We start from the raw sequence: 21,554 nt of genomic DNA on the forward strand, positions 1-21,554 counted from the left end.
GCTTTGGACGCTGCGCAGAACGATGCTGTGTCCACGCGACCTGCGATCTGCTCTGCTTGCACTGCAGCACGTGAAGGGCGGGGTTAATTAGCAAAATGTAACATGCAGCTGCGCTAATCAGCCTCACCTGGCGTTGCAGCTGCGCCAACATGGGCTGCACCTCTCTCCGCCTCTGCGAACTTCTGGGGAAATGTGGCGGTCAGTTGTGAAGAGGTAAGAGGGAGGGCTGCAGAGAAGTGTGGGCTGGGTTAAACTGGCACTTAAAAAGAATCTCGTCTTGGCTCCTGTGTGGTTTTTTTCTCCCCTCACTAGCGGACGGGCTGTTGAAGCAGATGAGACAGCAACCTCTGGGGGAGACGGTGTATATTAACTTTATTTACACAAGGATATTTTTAGCCTTTGTACCTTTGAGCCTTGCACTTGAGTTATACTATCAACAATTTTTTTTTAAAAAAAGAAAAGAAAAAGAATAGTAGCTAGCAATGGGTCCTGGCATGAACAGGTTGCCATGGACCGTGCTGCTGCTTCTGCCAGTCTTTGGGCTCTCTGAAGCTCTGCGAGACAGCTGGCTGCCAGGGGAGTACGCAAACACCACCGCTGATGCAGAGAGGTTCCTGATGGACTACAACAGCACTGCCGAGGAGGTGCTTTTCTTTAGTGTGTCTGCCAGTTGGAACTACAACACCAACTTGACAGAGCACAACTCCAAGCTGCAGGTAGGAAAAGGTTCTTGGTCTCATATTACTCGCGTGCCAAACTTGTTGAATCCAGCTTTGAGGAGTCCTGCCAGTGCTGGCATTTTGTCACCACATGCATACATGGTCAAAGGTTTCTGTGGAGCTTTGCTCTGCTTGACTTGGAGATTACCATTATTCATCTCTCTTCAGAATTGTATGCTCAATTTCCTCGTAATGCAGCCAACTCTGCTTGTGTGTTATTAGATATTAAGTCAGTTATGAGAGCCTGTGGTGTGGATGGCTTCTATATATTTATTTATCTTTTAAATAAATGCTTTGCTATGGGGTGTCTTGCATACTCTTATGTTGGCTTTATTTGTTTAGCTGAATGCTTGAATAATCTGCTTGAAGGGAAAATTTTCCTCATGGAAGCAGTTCTGTTTCCAAATGGCCCCTAATTGTTCACTTTTATTTGCTAGTAGTAAAACGCCTCTTTTAAATAATTTCAAAACTGGCTTTGCAGAGGCTAACTATGAGACAGTGCAGTCATAACACAGGCATTTACTGTTGAATCACCCCACAAGTGAGATTTGCATTAACTGAAGACAATTGCGAGAGCATGCCAGTAACAAAGCAGGAAAAGTAGTTGCAGATGTGTTGAGTGTACTGGGTATGTGCATCATAGCAAAACTGAAACACTTGGAAGAAAATACAAGTTTTTTTTTCCTCCCTCTTTTTTCTTTTTAGTTTGTGCTTGCACAGCTGTTACAACAAAATGTCAGTACACCAGCCAGGCTTCGAACATTCTGAATCCTCTTGTCACTCCATGTGCAGGTGTACTTGTGGCTTGTCCTCAAGGGGGTCAAGCTGCAGAATATTTTGTGCACTCTTTTTAGCAGGGTTTCTCAGTGTGGATAGTAAATGAGCTTTGAAGAAATTTGCTAGTTAGGGAAAACAACCAATCAAATAAAAACTTCTAAGGGGACTAAGGAAAAGCTTGTTGCTCTTCTGCGTTTCTGGGAGAATGTGATTATCCTTCTAGATGGATGGGTGTTGGCAGGCTGGGAAAAGCGACTGAAAGGAAGAGTGCAAAGGTCAGTGTTAATACTTTAACTTGGTGTCTTTTTCCTCTTTCTCCTGCACCTTGTTATTTTAGTGATGGCTGTGGGAGAAGCAGATAAGAGGATTCCACAAAAAACAGTGGAAAGAAGCCACTGTTCTGACAGCTTTGTCAGGATGTGGGTTTAAAAGATACTGACCTGTGACCAACACCACATTGATCTTTGGTAACGCCATTGTATGTAAGCAGATTTAGGAATTTTCCTTCACTGTCTGCTTATGGCACAGCGATATGCTGGATCTTATATGCGTGACTCAAAGAGCTGCAAACAGTGATGCATTATTGGAGTACACTGTGCAATAATGTGCAACAAATGTACCAGCTAGTGTTCTACTGCAGCCTTTACTCTGCTGATTCTTTCAGCACTAGTATATATTGAGAGCACCCATGTCTGTGACCTTTAAGTGCGCCAATAAAGAAGAGCTCTAGAAATTCAGTAGGACCATAGGTGAGCATGTGCAATGTGGTGATAAAGGGATTTTCTAAAAATATTGTCCCTGTCCTTCATTCCTCAATTGGATACTTTTTATTGATCTCAGAAAACAGATGTGTTGAAGGAGTTGTGAAGCTACATACAATATCAGGGAAAGGACACAACTTCAGGCTATAAAGACTGAATAAAAATACTGAAATGGAAGGATGGAGAAAGAAACTGTTTAAAAGGGAGTCTATTATGTGTATTTTTTTTTTTTTTAGATGACAAGTGAGGGGATTAAGCTTAAAGGCCATTGCTACTTGTATTGAAGGTCGTTATATTCAATACATAGAGTTGCTTAAAAAACACATTAAAATAAATTTTGTGATGTTAAAAAAAACAAACACCTTAATCGTTTAAAAAAAAAAAACAAAAAAAAAAAAACCAAACAAACAAACAAATCAATCCTTTTTTAATGTGGCCTGTAACCTGTAGATTTCAACTGGAAATAATACTTTTGGCAAAGGTGGAGGAGTTTGATCTAGCCCAGCCACCCTGCAGAGGAAACTCAATTCAGCCGCCTGTATACGAGATCTTGTTCTTTCGGCCTTGACCCACAGTTCATGACCAAAGATGAGGATAGGAACCATAGGTGACGGTAGGAACGTAGATCGACTGGTAACTTGAGAGCTTCACCTTCTAGCTCAGCTCCTTCTTCACCACGACCAGCGCAGAGTCTGCATTACTGCAGACGCTGCACAGATCCATCTGTCGATCTCACGCTCCATCCTTCCCTCACTTATGAACAAGACCCCGAGATATTTAAACTCCTCCACTGGAGGCAGGACCTGACTCCTGATCCGGAGGGGGCAATCCACCCTATTCCGGCTGAGGACCATGGTCTCAGATTTGGAGGTGCTAATTCTCATTCCAGCCGCTTCATAATCTGCTGCAAATCACTCAAGCGAGAGCTGGAGATCATGACCAGATGAAGCCAACAGGACCACGTCATCCACATATAATTTATGAACAGAATAGGTGATAAAGGGCAGCCTTGGCGGAGTCCTGCCCTCACTGGAAACTAACCGGACTTATTGCCGGCAATGCGGACCAGACGGCTCGTACAAGGGGGTCTGGTACCCCATACTCCCGGAGTAACCCCCACAGGAGCGCCCGGCGGACACTGTTGAACACCTTCTCCAGGTCCACAAAGCACATGTAAACTGGTTGGCAAACTCCCATGTAGGGCTGCACAATTCTGGATAAGATGAGAATCATGATTTCTTTTGCTTAGAAGTGAGATCACGATTCTCTCATGATTTTTTTCCATTTTAAATATTTATTGTACTTATTACGGCACATCAACTTTGCAACAGCTGACACTGAGCATAAAAACAATAAGTGCCTCTTGTCTTCTCTTACACACACAAACTTTGAAAAATTTTAATAGTAACATTTTTGAACAATATTCTTTCTGTGCATAAGGTTGAGAGGCGGGTATGTTTCTTAAAATATAAACAGGAGGGTTGGACATAAAGCTAAAATTGCACACAACAGTCCTTTGGTTAAATTTGATATTCTGCCATTCAACAATGGAGGGCAAAAGTGATTTATGCAATGCAGGTCTAAAGGTATTCAAAATCTTTTTTTTTTTTTTTTTTTTTTTTTAACGTTATTACTATTTTAATGGCAAAATAAAAACTAAAAAAAAAAAAAAAAAATTATTCATAATACTGCACATATTTAGAGTGGTTTTGACTCACATTTTGTTTCACACAATATTATTCCTCTCTACTACAACATCCATTACATTACACGCATATGGCCAATTATGCAAATTAGGCAATGACGTCATTCAGCAACTTCTAGCGACTTTTAGAACAGCCAATAGCCAATACTTTCTTTACTTTGGACCAGCAAAGTGACCCAAAAGAGACACTTTGGCAGAGTTGCTTTGTCTTGTTGTTGTTTGTTTTTTGTTGTTTCTTTCTTTTGGTTTGTTTATAGTCAAGTAAAACATGAACATATGTTGGCAAAAACATAACTTTTTTAACCATTTACTGGACACAGTTTAAACTGGAAATTTGCAATCTAAATGGATCAAACAGAGATAATGGAAATGTTCATTTACATCCCACTCTGTAAGCCAGGATGTGATCAGTGGTAGATTTGCACATGCACTATTCATTTTAACAGTGCACGCGGACTTGTGCAGTCCCAGTTCGAAATGCGTTACATTTGCGGTCTATTTTTTATTTTAAATCGTCGTCATTTAAAATGAGATCGTAAATCAGTGAATCAAGATTGCGATTTTTTTTTTTTTTTTTTTTTTTTTAACAATTAATTGTGCAGCTCTACTCCCATGCCCCCTCCAGGACCCCAAAGAGTGTATAGAGCAGGGGTCACCAACTCCGGTCCTGAAGGGCTACCATCTTGCAGGTTTTAGTGTTTGTCAGGTACAACACACCTGACCCAAACCAATGGCTCATTAACAGGCAGGTGCAGAAGATGACAACAAGTTCTTGGAGAACCTTTTCACTTGTATCAAATGTGTTGTACAAGGGAAACACTAAAACCTGCAGGATGGTAGCCCTCGAGGACTGGAGTTGGTGACCCCTGGTATAGAGCTATTCCACTGTTCCGCGACCAGGACAAAAACCACACTGTTCCTCCTCTATCCGACGAACCCTCCTCTCCAGGACCCCTAAATAGACCTTACCAGGGAGACTAAGAAGTGTGATTCCTCTGTAATTGGAACACCCTCTCCAGTCCCCCTTCTTAAAAAGGGGGACAACCACCCCTGTCTGCCAGTCCAGAGGCACGGTCTCCAATGTCCAGACGATGCTGCAGAGATGTGTCATTCAGGAAAGCTCCACATCATCCAGAGCCTTAAGGAACTCCGGGCTGATCTTGTCCACCTCTGGGGCCTTACCGCCAAGGAGCTTTTTGACCACCTCAGCGACTTCAGCCCTAGAGATACGAGTCCACCCCTGAGTCCACCAGCTCTGCTTCCTCATTGGAAGACGTGTTGGTATGATTGAGGAGGTCTTCGAAGTACTCCTTCCACCAATCCACAACGTCCCGAGTTGAGGTCAGCAGCTCTTCATCTCCTCTGTACACAGTATTGATGGAGCGCTGCTTCCCCTCCTGAGCCGCCGGATGGTGGACCAGAATTGCCTCGAAGCCTTCCGGAAGTCTTTCTCCATGGTCTCGCCGAACTCCTCCCACACCCGAGTTTTTGCTTTGGCGATGGCCGCAGCCGCATGCCGCTTAGCCTGTTGGTACCTATCAGCTGCTTCCAGGGTCCCACAGGCCAAGAAGGCCCAATAGGACTCCTCGTTCAGCTTGACGGCATCCCTCACTACTGGTGTCCACCAACGAGTTCTGGGATTACCGCCATGACAGGCACCAACGACCTTACAGCCACAGCTCCGGCAGGCCATCACAACAATAGAGGCACGGAACACAGCCCATTCGGACTCATTGTCCTCTGCCTCACTCGGTACATGGTTGAAGGTAGGAGTTGAAGCTCGCTCTGAAGGGGGAATCTGCCAGACGTTCCCAGCAGACCCTCACAACACGTTTGGGCCTGCCAGATTTGACTACCCTCCTCCCTCACCATCTGAGCCAACTTACCACCAGATGGTGATCAGTTGACAGCTCCGCCCCCCTCTTCACTCGAGTGTCCAAGGCATGTGGCCACAGGTCCAGTGATACGACTGCAAAATCGATCATCGAACTATGGCCCAGGGAGTCCTGATGTCAGGTGTACATATGGACACGCTTATATTCATACATGGCGTTTGTTATGGACGATCAATGACGAGCACAGAAGTCCAATAACAAAACACCGTTTGAGTTCAGAAGGCGGGGGGGACCATTCACCAGTCACTCCTCTCCAGATCTTACCGTCATTGCCCATGTGAACATTGAAGTCCCCCAGCAGAAAAATATAGTCCCCAGAAGGAGCACCCTCCAACGCTCCCTCCAAGGACTCCAGAAAGGGTGGGTACTCTGAATTGCTGTTCGGTGCATAAGCAGAGACAACAGTCAGAACCTGTCCCCCCACCTGAAGGCGAAGGGAAACTACCCTTTCATCCACCGGGGTGAACCCCAATGTGCGGGCACCAAGCTGGGGGCTAATGAGAATACCCATACCTCCTCGGTGCCTCTCTCACCATGAGCAACTCCAGAGTGGAAGAAGGTCCAGCCTCTCTCGAGGGAACTGGTTCCAGAGCCTAAGCCATGCACCAAGATGAGTCCAACTATATCTAGCCGGAACAGCTTAACCTCGCGCACAAGCTCAGGCTCCTTCCCCACTAGAAAGGTGACATTCCACATCCCTAGAGCCAGCTTCTGCAACCGATGATCGGACCGCCAGGGTCCCTGCCTCTTGCTGCCATCCAGCTTACATTGCACCTGACCCCTACGGCTCCTTCCGCAAATGGTGAGCCCACGGTGGGGCCCATGTTACCCCTATCGGCTGAGCCCAGCCAGGCCCCACGGACAAAGGCCTGGCCACCAGACGCTCGCTCCCAGGGGGGGCGGGTGGGCGGTGACCTGCCTCCGGGCAAGGGAACATTTATGCCCATGGTTGTAGTCATCATAGAGGTCTTTGAGCTGTACTTAGTGTGGTCCCTCCCCTAGACACCGGTTTGCCATGGGTGACCCTACCAGTGGCATAAAGCCCCTGACAACATAGCTGCTAGTATCTTCGGGACGCACAAACCCCTCCATCACGATAAGGTGACGGCTCAGGGAGGGGTAGTTTATTGATGTTTGTGTGAATTGAACCAAATTGCAAATGCATTGCTGTTATTGAACATTCTGACCATGTTTCAGTATCTCAGTATTACTGAATGTGCTGAAAAATGGGCATTTTCAATCTCGAACAGGTATGACATAGTGGTGTTAAAGCCAGGCATCAACCAGAAGCTGACCTGATTGTCAAAAACACTGGTCTAAATCCTGGACAATTCTTCACACCCCCTAAAGCAGACATTGAAGCACTACAGCAGAGCTCTTTTTCAAACAGACTGCTGCAGCTCTGCTGTCACAAAGAGGTTTAAAAAAGTAATAAATTTGTGGCAGAAGATCACATCTCAGTACTGCATGTCTTTTATTTGTACACATTCTTGTAGTGTATATAGGTATTGTGTTTGTCTTCTTGCATATATTTTATACAGTTTTTTGTGTTGCTGTAATTTGACTGTTATGATTAAAGGATTTCTCTCATGGAATTAATAATCTATGTATCTATAGCTAACTGCACTGTGTTACTCTGTGGTGAGAATTGGCCAAATGGCCATAAGCCATATAAATACGTGAAAGCCTAAGCATTCTTCTGCTTAGGCAGATGAGAAGGGTGTTAGACACAGTATAAAGGACAGACGGAGGACAATTCTGACATGGGAATAATATGATGGTGAATGTTGTCTTTATTTTTCACACGGAATATTTTCCAGCAACTCAATGGCTTTTTGCTTCAGTGCTACTGTGTTTCCAACATCGCCTTTATCTTTTTCACTGTTAGGTAAATGCTACTCTTGAAGAACAAGCCTTCTCTGAGGCATGGGGCATGAAGGCCAAGAGTACCTTCTCTAAAGAGCTCCTCAACTCTCTTGCTGACCCCAAAGACAAGAAGCTGATGGGAAAGATCATGACACTCGGTGCTGCCAACCTTCCACCAGATGAGAGAGAAGAAGTTTGTCATGTTTTGTGAATTTGAAGTTGCCATATAATCTTTGGGGGGAAAAAAACCCAAAAAAAACCCTGTAATTTTTCCAATGTTTTTAGTATAACACCATTCTGAGCACCATGGACAGTATTTATTCAACGGCGAAGGTGTACCCACAGCCAAATGTAAGCTGGAGCCTCGAGCCTGGTGAGTAAACAGCCATGGCACAGTAGCATAGCAGTGTTAAAGAATAGGGAAAGTTTTGTGCAGGAGTAGAATAACATCAGTAAATGGCTTAGATTTTATCTGTGCCTGGAAGTAACAGGATGGGCAGTATTACTTCAGAGTGGCTTCCACAGGAAGTTTTATGGATGTGACTGAGCATGTTGAATGAAACGCTGTAGAATAATGGAAGGTTTGTGGCTTTGAATGTAATGAGCATTTGTGGTGAACAATAACCTTTTGTTTTTTTGTCAGCTACAACCACCTTAATGCAATTGTGAGAAACATTTACCAGCACACACAATGTGAAGGAACCAAAACAATTCCCTTTTGGTAGGAAGTACAGCTCATGAAGTGGAATGGGCTCATTAATGTTTGTACAGCAACCATAATATTTACTTTTTGTCCATCATAAAAACAATCCGATGGAGGAAATGGGGTTACACAAACCATGTGGTACCTCCCATCTTAAATGCACAGTGTTTGGAATCATTAATCGTGATCACAGCTTTCACCTTTTATTCACCTTCATTTCCAATTGCTGGCATTTTGGAGAGATGTAAAAATATCAGAGCTTTTATAAACCAATGTGTCAGATGAAGGATCATTATTCCAGTTAAGTGCATATAAATATGATAATATAAATTTGACTTAATGGACTATTTATTACTGTATTATGACTGAATGTGGATTTTATTTTATTTTTTTTTGTTTGTAGAGCTCACAGATATCATGGCCAACTCTAGGAGCTATAAGAAGCTGCTGTTTGCCTGGGAAGGCTGGCACAACGCATCAGGTGTTCCACTCCGAAAGCACTATCCTAGATTTGTGGAGCTCAGTAACAAAGCTTCTCAAGCTGATGGTGAGTAATTCGCTTTCACACTGAGAGTACTAAATTCAGAACACCATAAAATAATACATTTGAGACCATCCTGTGAAAAACAACAAAAGATAAACAAAAGAAGAATGATTGAAGAGGAAATGTTGACTTTTTGTTTTTCAGGATTTGCAGACACTGGAGCTGACTGGCGCTCTTGGTATGAGACTGAAACCTTTGAGGAGGATATAGACAAACTCTTTCAAACCATTCAGCCTCTCTACCTGAACCTACATGCCTTTGTGCGTCGCCAGCTTTACAACCGGTACGGTCCCAAGTACATCAACCTGAAAGGACCGATCCCAGCCCACCTGTTGGGTAAGATGCAGGATGCAACTTCTACAAATGAGGGTCAAACTTGAATATGTGAAAATAACATTTTCCTTTTTATCTTATTAGAAAGACATAAATTCATCAGACATTTCAATGTAGATTTGAGTTTTCCTTGATCCATTTACTTAAAGGTTTACTATAAACTTAATGGTCACATGATCAGTCATTACAATGAATAAAGGTGCTGCATGAAGGTGTTTGCTGTTGTACCTATTAGAATATCACATTTCAAACAAGAATGGCTGCTTAGGTTTGTTTTTTTTTTTTTATAAAACGTTTATTCATTTATTTTTTAATACCTCCCCTTTAGGAAATATGTGGGCCCAGACGTGGAACAACATATATGATATGATGATCCCGTATCCTGACAAACCCAACCTGGATGTGACAGGCGAAATGGTCAAACAAGTGTGTATGAAAGGCTGATTGCAGTGACATTTTTTTTTCTGTTCAGTTACTACTTTTGATAAACGGTATTGTTCTCCCCCTGCAGGGCTACAATGCTACGCATATGTTTCGTGTGGCTGAGGAGTTCTTCACTTCTCTGGGGTTAAAGGAAATGCCCACAGAGTTCTGGGAAGAATCCATGCTTGTTAAGCCTGAGGATCGAGAGGTTGTCTGCCATGCGTCTGCCTGGGACTTTTACAACCGCAAAGACTTCAGGTTAAACTTTGGCTGAGCACAGCCTACCTACATGTCAAGTTGGAACAATATGTATATATTGCATATAGTTATCATTCATGGAAGTTTAATTCTGGAAACCTAATGATATGCATTTAATCTTCGTTAGGATAAAGCAGTGCACCACAGTGACAATGGAACAGCTCTTCACTGTGCACCACGAGATGGGCCACATCCAGTATTACCTGCAATACAAGGACCAGCCTGTGGGCTTCCGTCGTGGAGCCAACCCTGGTTTTCATGAAGCTGTTGGAGATGTGATGTCTCTTTCTGTTTCAACACCAAAGCATCTGCACACCATTAATCTGCTGGAATCTCTGACTTCTGATGCTGGTAATGATGACTCAGTGCTTTCCTGTGAATATGTGGATGAACTGATGTGAAATAACTGAGATGAATTCTGGGTTTTATTTCTCTAGAAACTGACCTTAACTTCCTGCTAAAGATGGCTCTGGAGAAAATAGCCTTTCTTCCCTTTGGCTACCTCATTGACCTCTGGAGATGGAGTGTGTTCAGTGGTCGCACTACTCCAGAGCGGTATAATGCTGAGTGGTGGGCCCTGAGGTGGGAAATGCTCAGTTGGTCCTAAATACTTACTATATTTTACAACATTTAAAAACACATTTTAGGACTTCTGAATCATTTTTTTCCTGGAAGATCTTTAACTTAATCTCTCTTTATAGAACAAAATATCAAGGAATTTGCCCACCCACCAAGCGTACAGAGGAGCACTTTGATCCTGGGGCAAAATATCACATCCCTGGAAACACACCATACATAAGGTAGCCTGATGTTGCAACCTGCCATCATATTTTCAAGATGGCTTGCAAAGTCTTCCCAGACTTTCTGTTTGTGTGTTGGGATACCATTAAAACCAAAAACATGATGGCTGGATCATTTAGAGTTTAAAAGGAAGAGGTTATTTGTGTGTATTATATATGCATGTAATGGTTATATGAATCAAGTCAAGAGCTTGCATGTACGAGGATGACTAGGAATGATGGGATTGTGTTTCTGTATTATCTTTAAAACAATGCAGTTCCTCAACAATTGTAGGAAGCCTGTTGTAGAGGCCAAGGACGTTTTTAAAGAGTGACTCCCAGGCAGTTTTTTTTTTTTCTCTGAGGTGGAACAGAAGACACTGTGACAAACACAGCCTGTGTACTGGCCATAGACCATATATGAGAGATGGCCGGAGCCTTCGTCGGTAAAAAGTGAAGCTTATGCGAATTGTTTAAAACTGCAGTTCTCCCTTCATCCGCTAGGGGCTGGCACCAAAACAGAGCAAATCCCCATAGACTCCCATGTTAAAAAGGCCAACTTCAAGGCAGAAATAAACATGTTTACAGCCTGGTGCAAAAATCCATTTTTGGTTAATAGGTGAGGTTTACCTTCATGACAACTGTGGGGGGAATGATTTTTTTTTTTTCTAACTCGCCCGTTTAAAAGTAATTTAATCTCAGAGTTTGGCATATTTAGGGGCATGTCATTTTGATTGACATGTACCAATCCGGGTTAGCTCTTAGCTACAGGCAGCTTGGAGTTCGCTGGATGTCAATCATCCACCATGACGCTCACAGCCTCCCTCTCAGCTCCACCTTTTTGCCCATATTTGTATTTTCCGAGTGAGACGATGCGCATGCCTCTGCCAAGATGGCGATGGAAGGAACCGCCCACCGAGCTTCAATTCAGCTCTTCAGAAACCTATGGGTGACGTCACAGAGGCTACGTCCATCTTTTTATATATAGTCTATGGTACTGGCTGATAAAACTGGTTTCTATCATTCCTTCAAATGTGGTGGTTTAATACATCTGTTTTGTCCTGCAGGTATTTCGTCAGCTTCATTCTTCAGTTCCAGTTTCACGAGAAACTGTGCCAGGCAGCCAAACACGTCGGCCCTTTGCATACATGTGACATCTACCGCTCTGTAGAAGCAGGAGCTATTCTAGAGTATGTGAACTGATTTGTGGTAATTTTCTACACAGCATTATTAATGTACTGTTAATAATGATTTTTCCTTTCTCTACAGAAAAGTCCTTCAGTCTGGCTCTTCCAAACCTTGGCCCGAGGTCCTTCATGAGGCTATAGGCACAAATAAGATGGATGCCAGTGCACTAATGAAATACTTTGAACCTGTAATTAAGTGGCTGGAAAAGCAAAATGAGAATGAAACTTTAGGATGGCCTGACTTTAACTGGGTCCCACCCATCCCTGAGGGCTACCCTGAGGATATTGGTAATACAGGACTGTAAATCTTTCTCTGAAAATGAATGTCAGGATAGAAACAAAGAATGTATTGTATAATGATGTTGGAGCTTCCATTTGAAGTAAATGCCTACAAAAATGCATGAAGCAAAAGCTTACATTTAAACATGGTGATTTACTTATCAAAATCTAAAGTACTGGCATTTTTCAGACAGAACTATATTCTCTTTCCAGTTCACAAGCTTTGTTTCAACTGATTTTGAATCTTTTTCTTTTCAGACAAGAATACAGATGAACTTGATGCCCAGAAATTTCTAGAGGAATACAACAGCACAGCCGAAGTGGTGTGGAATGCATACACCGAGGCATCCTGGAAGTACAACACAGACATCAATGAAGCTAATAAACAGGCCATGGTCAGACCACGTCTCTGAGATTCCCTGAAGACCATTTTAATTGTTCACAACTTGGCTGTACAGTGTCATTTTGCTAATTTTTGCTGATGGTGTTAATAAATCAGAGTCTGTAACCAAACCACGCATGCCTAACTGTATAAAATGATAGTGTACTCTTCATGTTTCAGTGCAACTTGTAACTAGTCATTTATACATACACTCATACCGCACATATACTAATACACTTTTTCTTTTATTATTGTAATACTGCCTGTGATTTAACAAAACCACCCAATATTTTCCTCTAGCTTGAGAAAAGCCTGGAGATGTCGGCGCACACTTTGAAGTATGGACTACGAGCCCGCCAGTATGACACCACTGATTTCCAGGATAGCTCAGTAAAACGCATCATTGAAGAACTCAGTGACATTGAGAGGGCGGCACTCCCCGAAGCAGAACTGGAAGAGGTATCATAAAAGACTTTCTTTATAAAAGATTTTCTTTATGTTAATGCACAAAAACATGCAAGTGTTTCCATTTAAATAAAATGCACATGCCAGAAGAAGCAGAAAATATGCTTCTACTGTGTTGGTTGTTTCTAGACAAAGGTTTACATAGACTGTTCTATTAAATGAATGTTAACAGCTTTAAGCTTTCAGTTTCTTAGAGATGTGCTGTGCAATGTGTTCTTTTTATGTTTTGTTAAATGGACACAGAATTCTCAGTCAGGGTTAATTTATTAATTAAACTTTCACAGTGACCAGACCAAAAAGACCTTTTAACACCAGGCTGGTGTTTATGATTGTATACAGCTGGTTGCCTCACACACAACTTCAATGTTTAATCTCAATCACTGAACTTATCAGAACATGGCACAGTTGGAAACTCTTTAATGAGCTCATTGCAGCTTTGATAGAAAACTTTAAGTTTACACAAGTCAGGAATGTCTCTTGGAGTCAAGTGTAAATTCCAAGATTATAAGTTCAAACACTGCTATGTAAGCTTAAGTTAATGGGAGTGTGGAGCCACCTTGCCAAGGTCCAGAAGATGACCAAAACACAAAGCTGGGAAGAAATAGAATTGGATGTTTTGGAACCACCAAGAGTCAATGTGTCAATCACCGGAGCACCAGTGAAGACAGTCAGGTATTTTCAGTCACTGTGGACTAAATGTGCACTTTCAAGCTTTACCATAGTTTCCAGGTTACCACAGGAACAAAAAGGTTTTCTCTTGGAAAGCTTTGTAGTCCAGTAGCAGAACAACACAATCTTATTCTAAGCTTGTTGGAAATGTCTTGCATGGGATTAATTAGCAGATTTCTGTACATTTAAAAACAATTTGTCCTCCTGGGTAATTTTACAGTAGAATTTTTTCCAAACAGCAGTGTTTGGGGAAAAAAGTACTCAGTTTATTAACTAGGAGCTTTGCAGATCATATACAAGGGACAACGTAAACTATAACAAACCAAATCTAATGCTGGTGGTCCTCAAAACAAGTTATGAGGTGCAACTGTAGAAGAAAGCACATTGAATTACTCAAATATCACAGGATGATTACTGTTCATTAAATTTAAAGTTTTGTTATTGTCTTCGCAGTATAACACTCTTTTATCCAACATGGAGACAAAGTACAGCGTAGCTGAAGTTTGCCGGGATAATAAAAAATGCCATCCACTGGATCCAGGTAAAGCTAATAAATAATTGTCAACTGCAATATAAAATGTAAATAGATATGTAATTAAATGGAAAAGTAAATGCAGTATATGAACAATATTTATCAACAGCATTGTAAAGTGTAAATAAATAGACAATTAAATGGACAAGCAAATTCAGCATATGATCAGAAGATGTATGAGCCACTTAAGTAGAAGATAATAGAAAATTGTAATTCTTGGCAAGTGATATGTGCAACTAACAAGTATAGTAATTATGGGCATATCATTACCTGTAGATTCTAACATAGAAATGTGTGGTGTGTTGCAGATCTCCAGAAAATCATGGCCGAGTCCAGGGATTATGATGAACTGTTGTTTGCCTGGAAAGGATGGAGAGATGCTGCCGGCAAAGTACTTCGTCAAGATTTTAAAAGATATGTTGAATTGGCTAACAGAGCTGCTGTTCTCAGTGGTATGACATCAAAATTTTATGATATAACCATATTCAGAATATCTACCTGTTTCTTGATTGGAAAATGTAAAAAGTTGTCAAAATGCCACAGAAAAAAACAGTGCCACAGCTCCTTTATCAACTATACCTACTCCTCTGCCTTTCAGTATTATGGTAAGAGTGGTGATGAAGTTAGTCACTGCACTGCATCCCTCTCTTCCATCAGGTGTGCTTGGACACAAGTTACACCTTAATAAATCATGAAGCATGTTATGCGCTTGTGACTGTAAACCTTCCCTGGGAGCTCACCTTGTCAAACTCAGCAAAGTAAGCTTAGACTACTACGCACTTGGCAGTAAATTACTGGCAATTTTATTGCCATGTACCGTACCTACTTTCATCAGTATTTCAGCTGTGGAAAATTGAAACTCACCATTTTTTTTAAAGCACAGGTTAATCAGTCAAAACGTTTGACTTAAAACACCACACTACAGACAGGGGGTCAAAATCAGTTGTTAAAAATAACATGCTAATTCTTTCACAACATTTTCTTCAGAAAAAACATTTAACTGATGTGATGAATTTCTCATTATTTTAATGTTCATGAACTGTTTTTCTGGATTGATTAATCATCCAGCAAAACAGTACTGGGATTGATTAATGATTAAGGCATCTGGACCACTTTTATTCTATGGATTGCAAATGGTTAGCTTAGCTTAGTGCAAAGAACAGGACACTGCTGAATACTGAGAATGTATTAGCAACATGTTTTTTTTTTTTTTGTTTTTTTTTTTAAATAGTAAAAAGATTAAACCTTTAAAAAAAAAAAAAAGAAAAAAAAAGCAACATATTACCAGGGATGAAGTTCCATATCCTCCGCTTATATTGTAACACAAATATCTCAGGCAAATATGTTTGCTTTATACGAAGCTTATGCCAGTTTTCACACTAGACTTTGTTGTTCTGGCTCTTCAGTCTATATTCACTTAAAACACAACAAAGTAACACAATTCTACTTAATTTTTTTTTTTAAAGTCATGTTCCCATAGCACAGAGTATGCACTTGAAGCACATGAGCCAAAAGTGCATCTTTTTAAAAAGCTATTTGTCCTTGTTACTGTCTGTAGGTCACTCTGATAATGGAGCTTTCTGGAGGTCCCTCTATGAGACCCCAACCTTTGAAGAAGACCTGGAGACACTCTGGAAGGAGCTGGAGCCGCTCTATGTGAACGTACATGCTTATGTTCGAAGGGCTCTGTACAGAAAATATGGTCCCAAGTATATCAACCTAAAAGGACCAATTCCTGCTCATTTGCTAGGTAAGTATGAACATTTTGATTAAGTTGTACATACACAGTATTTCACTTTTTTGACCGTCCTGGCTTTATCTTTAAATTCCTTTGGACTTGTCTGAGTTTAGATTTAGGTCTCAAGGAAAAGAAAAATCATAGTCAGCCAGAATTTCACTATGGAATCCCAACTATTTTAACACTATAGCCAACACACTCCTTTTATATGAGAACATACCCCAGTGGTATTATATTGTTGGCTGCAGATGCATTTGGATTAAGGCAAGATTTAATTTTCTTTCAGAGGCATCAAGCGTGAAATTGCATGTGACAGTTCCATACTGTCAGGGATTGGCCTGAATCACAATCACAAATCACACTTGGTTAAACACTGACACAGCAGAGGATGACATGTTCCCGAACTTCTTAGAGTCAGAAGTATATTATTGTCCTCTGTCCTTTCAGGCAACATGTGGGCACAGACATGGTCCGGCATCATGGATTTGGTCATACCTTACCCACATGCCACACAAGTTGATGCCACACCAGCAATGGTAGCTAAGGTAAATGAATATTCAGAGTGGTTCAAAATGACTCTTGCACACATGAGAACGCAAGGAGATGCGCACAAGATAACATTTATTTTTTTCAACCATCATTTATTTACACTTTGTGTCAAGTTTTGCTTTTCTTTTTCAAGCAGTTGACTCTTCAAAATATTAAATGTGTAATTCCTGGCAAAACTCCCAGATCCATATTTATTTATTTCCCTTTTGTTTTGTTTTTATTGTTTAGGGGTGGAATGCCACCATGATGTTTCAGGAATCAGACAGATTCTTCACCTCTCTGGGTCTTCTGCCAATGCCTAAAGAATTCTGGGATAAATCCATGCTGGAGAAGCCGTCTGATGGACGCCAGGTTGTGTGCCACGCTTCTGCGTGGGACTTCTACAACCGAAAAGACTTCAGGTTGAGCCTTGTTGGTTTTATAATCTGCTGCAGATTCTATATAATATCTTAGCTCAACAATGTCATAAGATAATCATATCTGTTTCTAAAATTATGCTGATTAATCCAGCTGTATAAGATAGCCAGTCCTTGCTTGGTTTGAAATACTAAGGTGTTTGTGGGGTATTTCTTATGAAACAGCCCTGGTCTAGAGCCCTCAGACTCTAATCTTTACAAGGCAGCTTCAGTTTTAGATATTTGACACCATATCAAATACATTTTTGGTTTTGCTGTTTGTGTTATTGCATTCTCCTTGACACATCATGTAAAGAAGCAAAAGTAGTTGTTGATTTGTGTCTTCAGGATAAAACAGTGCACTGTTGTGACAATGGATGACCTGATCACAGTGCACCACGAGATGGGCCATGTACAATACTTCCTGCAGTACAAAGACCAGCCTGTGTCCTTCAGAGATGGAGCTAACCCTGGCTTCCACGAGGCCATCGGTGATGTACTCGCCTTGTCAGTGTCCACACCCAAACATTTGCAAAGCATTGGCCTCCTGGACAAAGTTGAGAGCAACCATGGTGAGGGATAATTACCATTATTTAGCTCTGTTAAAAAATTTGGTGGTGCAACAAAAGGTTCACCTGGGATTTTGGTACATTTGTCACTCATACAGAGAGTGACATCAACTTTCTGATGAGCATGGCACTCGATAAAATCGCTTTTCTACCTTTCGGCTACCTGATGGACCAGTGGAGGTGGAAGGTATTTGATGGACGTATTCCATCATCAGAGTATAACAAAGAATGGTGGAACCTCAGGTAAAGTAGACCAGAAATGTGACAAAGTGCAATAGTGGTGATCATAATGAGCAAGGGATTATGTGATAAATGATTTACTTAACTGTTAGATCATTTGTATTGCAGAATGAAGTACCAGGGACTCTGTCCACCTGTAACCCGCACAGAAGATGACTTTGATCCAGGTGCAAAGTTCCATATCCCTGCGAATGTGCCATATGTCAGGTAAATTTTCAGTACTCTGCAAAACAAATCAAGCACAGTTTATTGAGCCTAGATAGGTTCATAATTGCTTTTGAACCGTATATAGGATTGTTCTTTCATCTGTAATCACGTGGCTGAAAGCTGTGACCGTTATTACGGGATGTTTTTCTTTAGAGGTCTTGGCAGTGAAGTTCAGTTGTAATAAGACATATTTTTATTATTTTTAGATACTTTGTGAGCTTCATCATCCAGTTTCAGTTCCATAAAGCTCTGTGTACAGCTGCAAATCATGTTGGACCTCTCCACACGTGTGATATCTACAAATCTCAGAAAGCTGGGAAGCTGCTGGGGTTAGTGTGCACAAAATGTCGTTCATCTCTGTGTTAATTTGTCTGATTCACACCAAAAAATGCTCTCACTACTCATCCTTATCTCCACTGACTTGAGCTTTGACCTGTTGTTTGCAGTGATGTGATGAAGCTTGGTTTCAGTAAGCCTTGGCCTGAAGCCATGGCCATGATTACAGGCCAGCGTAAAATGAGTGCTCAGCCACTAATGGAGTATTTTGAGCCTCTCATCCAATGGCTGGAAGCAGAGAACAACAAGAACAATGATGTCCGTGGATGGCCTGAGTATGATTGGAAACCAAGTATGTCTTACACCTTAATGCATATATATACAGCCACGGAAACATTCATATCTCTTGGCAAGGCAAGATTATTTATATTGCATCTTTCATATACAAGACAATTCAAAGCGCTTTACATGAAACATTAAAAGCATTACGGATGGTGGAAAAAAAAAACAAAACAAAACATGAAGGGTAACACAAATGGCAAAATTACAAAATCATAAATTATATTAAAACAATTAAAAACAGAATTAATTAAAAGTTGCTGTGCAGATTTCATGCACAGGCGCATGAGAAAAGAAATGTTTTTAACCTGGATTTAAAAGTGTCTACATTTGGTGAGAGTTTAATCTCCACTGACAGTTTGGTCCACTTGTTGGCAGCATAACAGCTAAATTCTGCTTCTCCATGTTTAGTCTGGACTCTTGTCTGGACCAGTTGACCTGAGTCTTTGGGTCGAAGGGCTCTGCTTGGTTTATATTCTCTGAACATATCACAGATGTATTCCGGTCCTAAAACATTCTGGGATTTGTAAACAATCAGCAGGGTTTTAAAAACTATCTTGTCACTGACTGGAAGCCAGTGTAAAGATTTTAAAACTGGTGTGATGTGTTCAGACCTCTTAGTTCTAGTTAAAGCTCTAACAGCAGCATTGTGGATGAGTTGCAGATGTTTAATGCTCTTTTTAGGAAGTCCTGTTAACAGACCATTACAGTAATCCAGTCTACTGGAGATGAATGCATGGATGAGTTTCTCCTGGTCTGTCTGGGAGAATAATATTTAATTCTGTTGATGGTTCTGAGTTGGTAGAAAGCTGTCTTCGTAACAGCTTTTAAATGGCTGCTGAAAGTAAGATCAACTCCAAGGTTTCAGACTTGATTGAGCCTCGTTGGTTTTAGCGGGCCAGTTTTAAGAGCCCGAGTCTCCAGGTGTTTACCAATAATGGCTTGGGAAATTTTCCCAAAACCAGTTTTCCATTGTCAGAGCCAAATGCTGCAGGACTGCTTCCCTGCAAGAGAAGGCACAATGATTCACACTGAGGCATCTTGTTTGTCCTCCTCTGCTGCCGCTCACTGTGAAATCAATCGTCCACTCTTCTCATTTAACTGATGAGATCTAGCTGAAAGGTTGTATGCAGATTAGATCTGTACAGATTGACTTTGAAAGGAGTACTGGGTAAAAAGGAGCACTACTGTTGTAGGACCGATTTAAAATAAATCCACAATATGGGTGCAAGAAACTTGCATAGTTCCCAGAGAAGAGTTTTTTGGTAATAAAATTCTAGACTAAAATCTAAAATAATTTACATAAACTGTACTCATTGCAGTACCTGGTTAATTGTCAGTAATTGGGAGATTTTTCTGTTCGTAAAACAAAAAGACATTTTTTTTTATTCCAACTCAGATTTATCAAGTTATTATTACATTCCGCAAGAAGAAAAGACAACATTTTTTCTGAAGAGATACATCAAAATAGTAAAAGTAATGGCTCTTGCAAAAAGATCTTTATGCAAAGCGTCTGGTTTGTTCTCGCTGCATCCTCTGCCAAGGTCATTGATATTTTTCAGAGTGATCAAGAAAGTCATTTAAATCTGCAGGCTCATTTTTTTCCTTTACTTTCGAATCATTTTCTATCTTTCTAAGTTTCTTTAAATGAAGCTTTATGGTGTTTTCACTGTCAAATGGATAATGCTAAAAGGCTGCAGGAAAAAAAAAATGGCTCCCCCCTGTGGGGTATCTTGTCAGTCTGGATTAAAATATATTTTCCTACTGTACACATAAAATTGTGTCTTATTCAGGACTTGTTCTTTGTGGTCCTGCAGATGAAAATGAAGTGGAATTCCTGGGAATGACAGTGGACAGTGCAGCTGCCATAGCGGGCCAGTGGATCCTGCTGGTTCTTAGCCTGGTATTTTTACTGGCCATCATCTTTCTTGCCTACAAGTACAGAAAGTCAAAAAAGCCTGAAAAATCCTTATCAACAATGGAGCTCAAGCAAAAAGACTAGATGTGAGTGATAGCTGAAGTAAAGCCTGATGTACTGTAGATAGCACTTAACCAACCTCAATGTGAACATATGTTTTTATGTAATTTATGATTTCAGGACAGATCGGGGCTGTTTCCTGTTGTTCAACCAATTTCCCTTTAATTTTACACAACTGAATTTTTTTTTTTTTTTTTTTATACAGCTGAAAGTTGAATTTGTTAGACATAGAAATCATAAATGGTCCTCAGAAATGCATTTCCTAATTTAATGTTAAAGTGGATTTAATTTGCATAATCACACATTTTTATACAAACATGGCCATATGTTTCGAAGCTGTTTTTGAGCTGTTGTTTTTAATGTAAACAACCTAGTTTGCATGATCATGTAGATGAACTCAAAATTATACACTTTTAGTTTCTATTACTAGTTTTCCATTCCTATTTCCAAAACATCTTTTCTGCATTAAGAGCATGTAAATGTAAACATTCAATAGAATCTACTGTTAAAGTAAATCTGCTTTGGCACAGGTTATTTAAGAGTGAAAATAGTTCTTAATATTTTTCATTATTTAATGTAATAAAAAAAGTATTACATACATTATATTGAATTTCTACAGTCATTTAGCAGATGCTAAATGATTTGACCATCTTCACGCCATCTGTTAAACAAATCACATCTCAAATGTGTTTTTTAGGACATGCAAAATATGGTGTTTTTCATCTAGAGCACTATTCACACAAGCTAATCAGATGCCACCTTCAGTCTTAAGTCTCCACAAACAGACACAAAAGTTTGTTGTGGTATTCAATATTTTTACACATTTTGTAGGAACTGTATCTGAGAAACCCTGATAAATTACACCAGTCTGGTCAGAGCCCTGTTGACAAAAATAAAAGTCTGGCGCTGGAGTTCATAGCTGAGGTAACATGGATTAATCCTCTGTGCTCGGTTCACCAGTTTGTTCTGTCCTGTACATTTACTGT

The 21,554-nt window shown here is 40.7% G+C and overlaps 1 protein-coding gene across 1 annotated transcript; it reads left to right on the top strand.

Annotated features, from left to right (window-relative positions):
* Window positions 1-482: 482 nt before the first annotated feature.
* ace (angiotensin I converting enzyme (peptidyl-dipeptidase A) 1) lies at window positions 483-20,634 on the top strand (the record flags this gene model as incomplete). The annotated part of the gene is made up of 25 exons (XM_079261306.1): window positions 483-716; window positions 7,746-7,916; window positions 8,009-8,096; window positions 8,830-8,973; window positions 9,115-9,306; window positions 9,632-9,729; window positions 9,815-9,984; window positions 10,112-10,335; window positions 10,422-10,566; window positions 10,686-10,784; window positions 11,831-11,953; window positions 12,033-12,238; window positions 12,488-12,624; window positions 12,912-13,070; window positions 14,199-14,286; window positions 14,586-14,729; window positions 15,836-16,027; window positions 16,463-16,560; window positions 16,793-16,965; window positions 17,308-17,531; window positions 17,627-17,771; window positions 17,877-17,975; window positions 18,182-18,304; window positions 18,422-18,603; window positions 20,408-20,634. The coding sequence occupies 25 exons, from the start codon at window positions 483-485 to the stop codon at window positions 20,590-20,592; spliced, it is 3,843 nt and encodes a 1,280-aa protein (XP_079117432.1). The 3' UTR covers window positions 20,593-20,634.
* Window positions 20,635-21,554: the final 920 nt, after the last annotated feature.

This window comes from Telmatherina bonti (assembly GCF_933228915.1).
Source record: "Telmatherina bonti genome assembly, chromosome: 21".
Taxonomy (NCBI): domain Eukaryota; kingdom Metazoa; phylum Chordata; class Actinopteri; order Atheriniformes; family Telmatherinidae; genus Telmatherina; species Telmatherina bonti.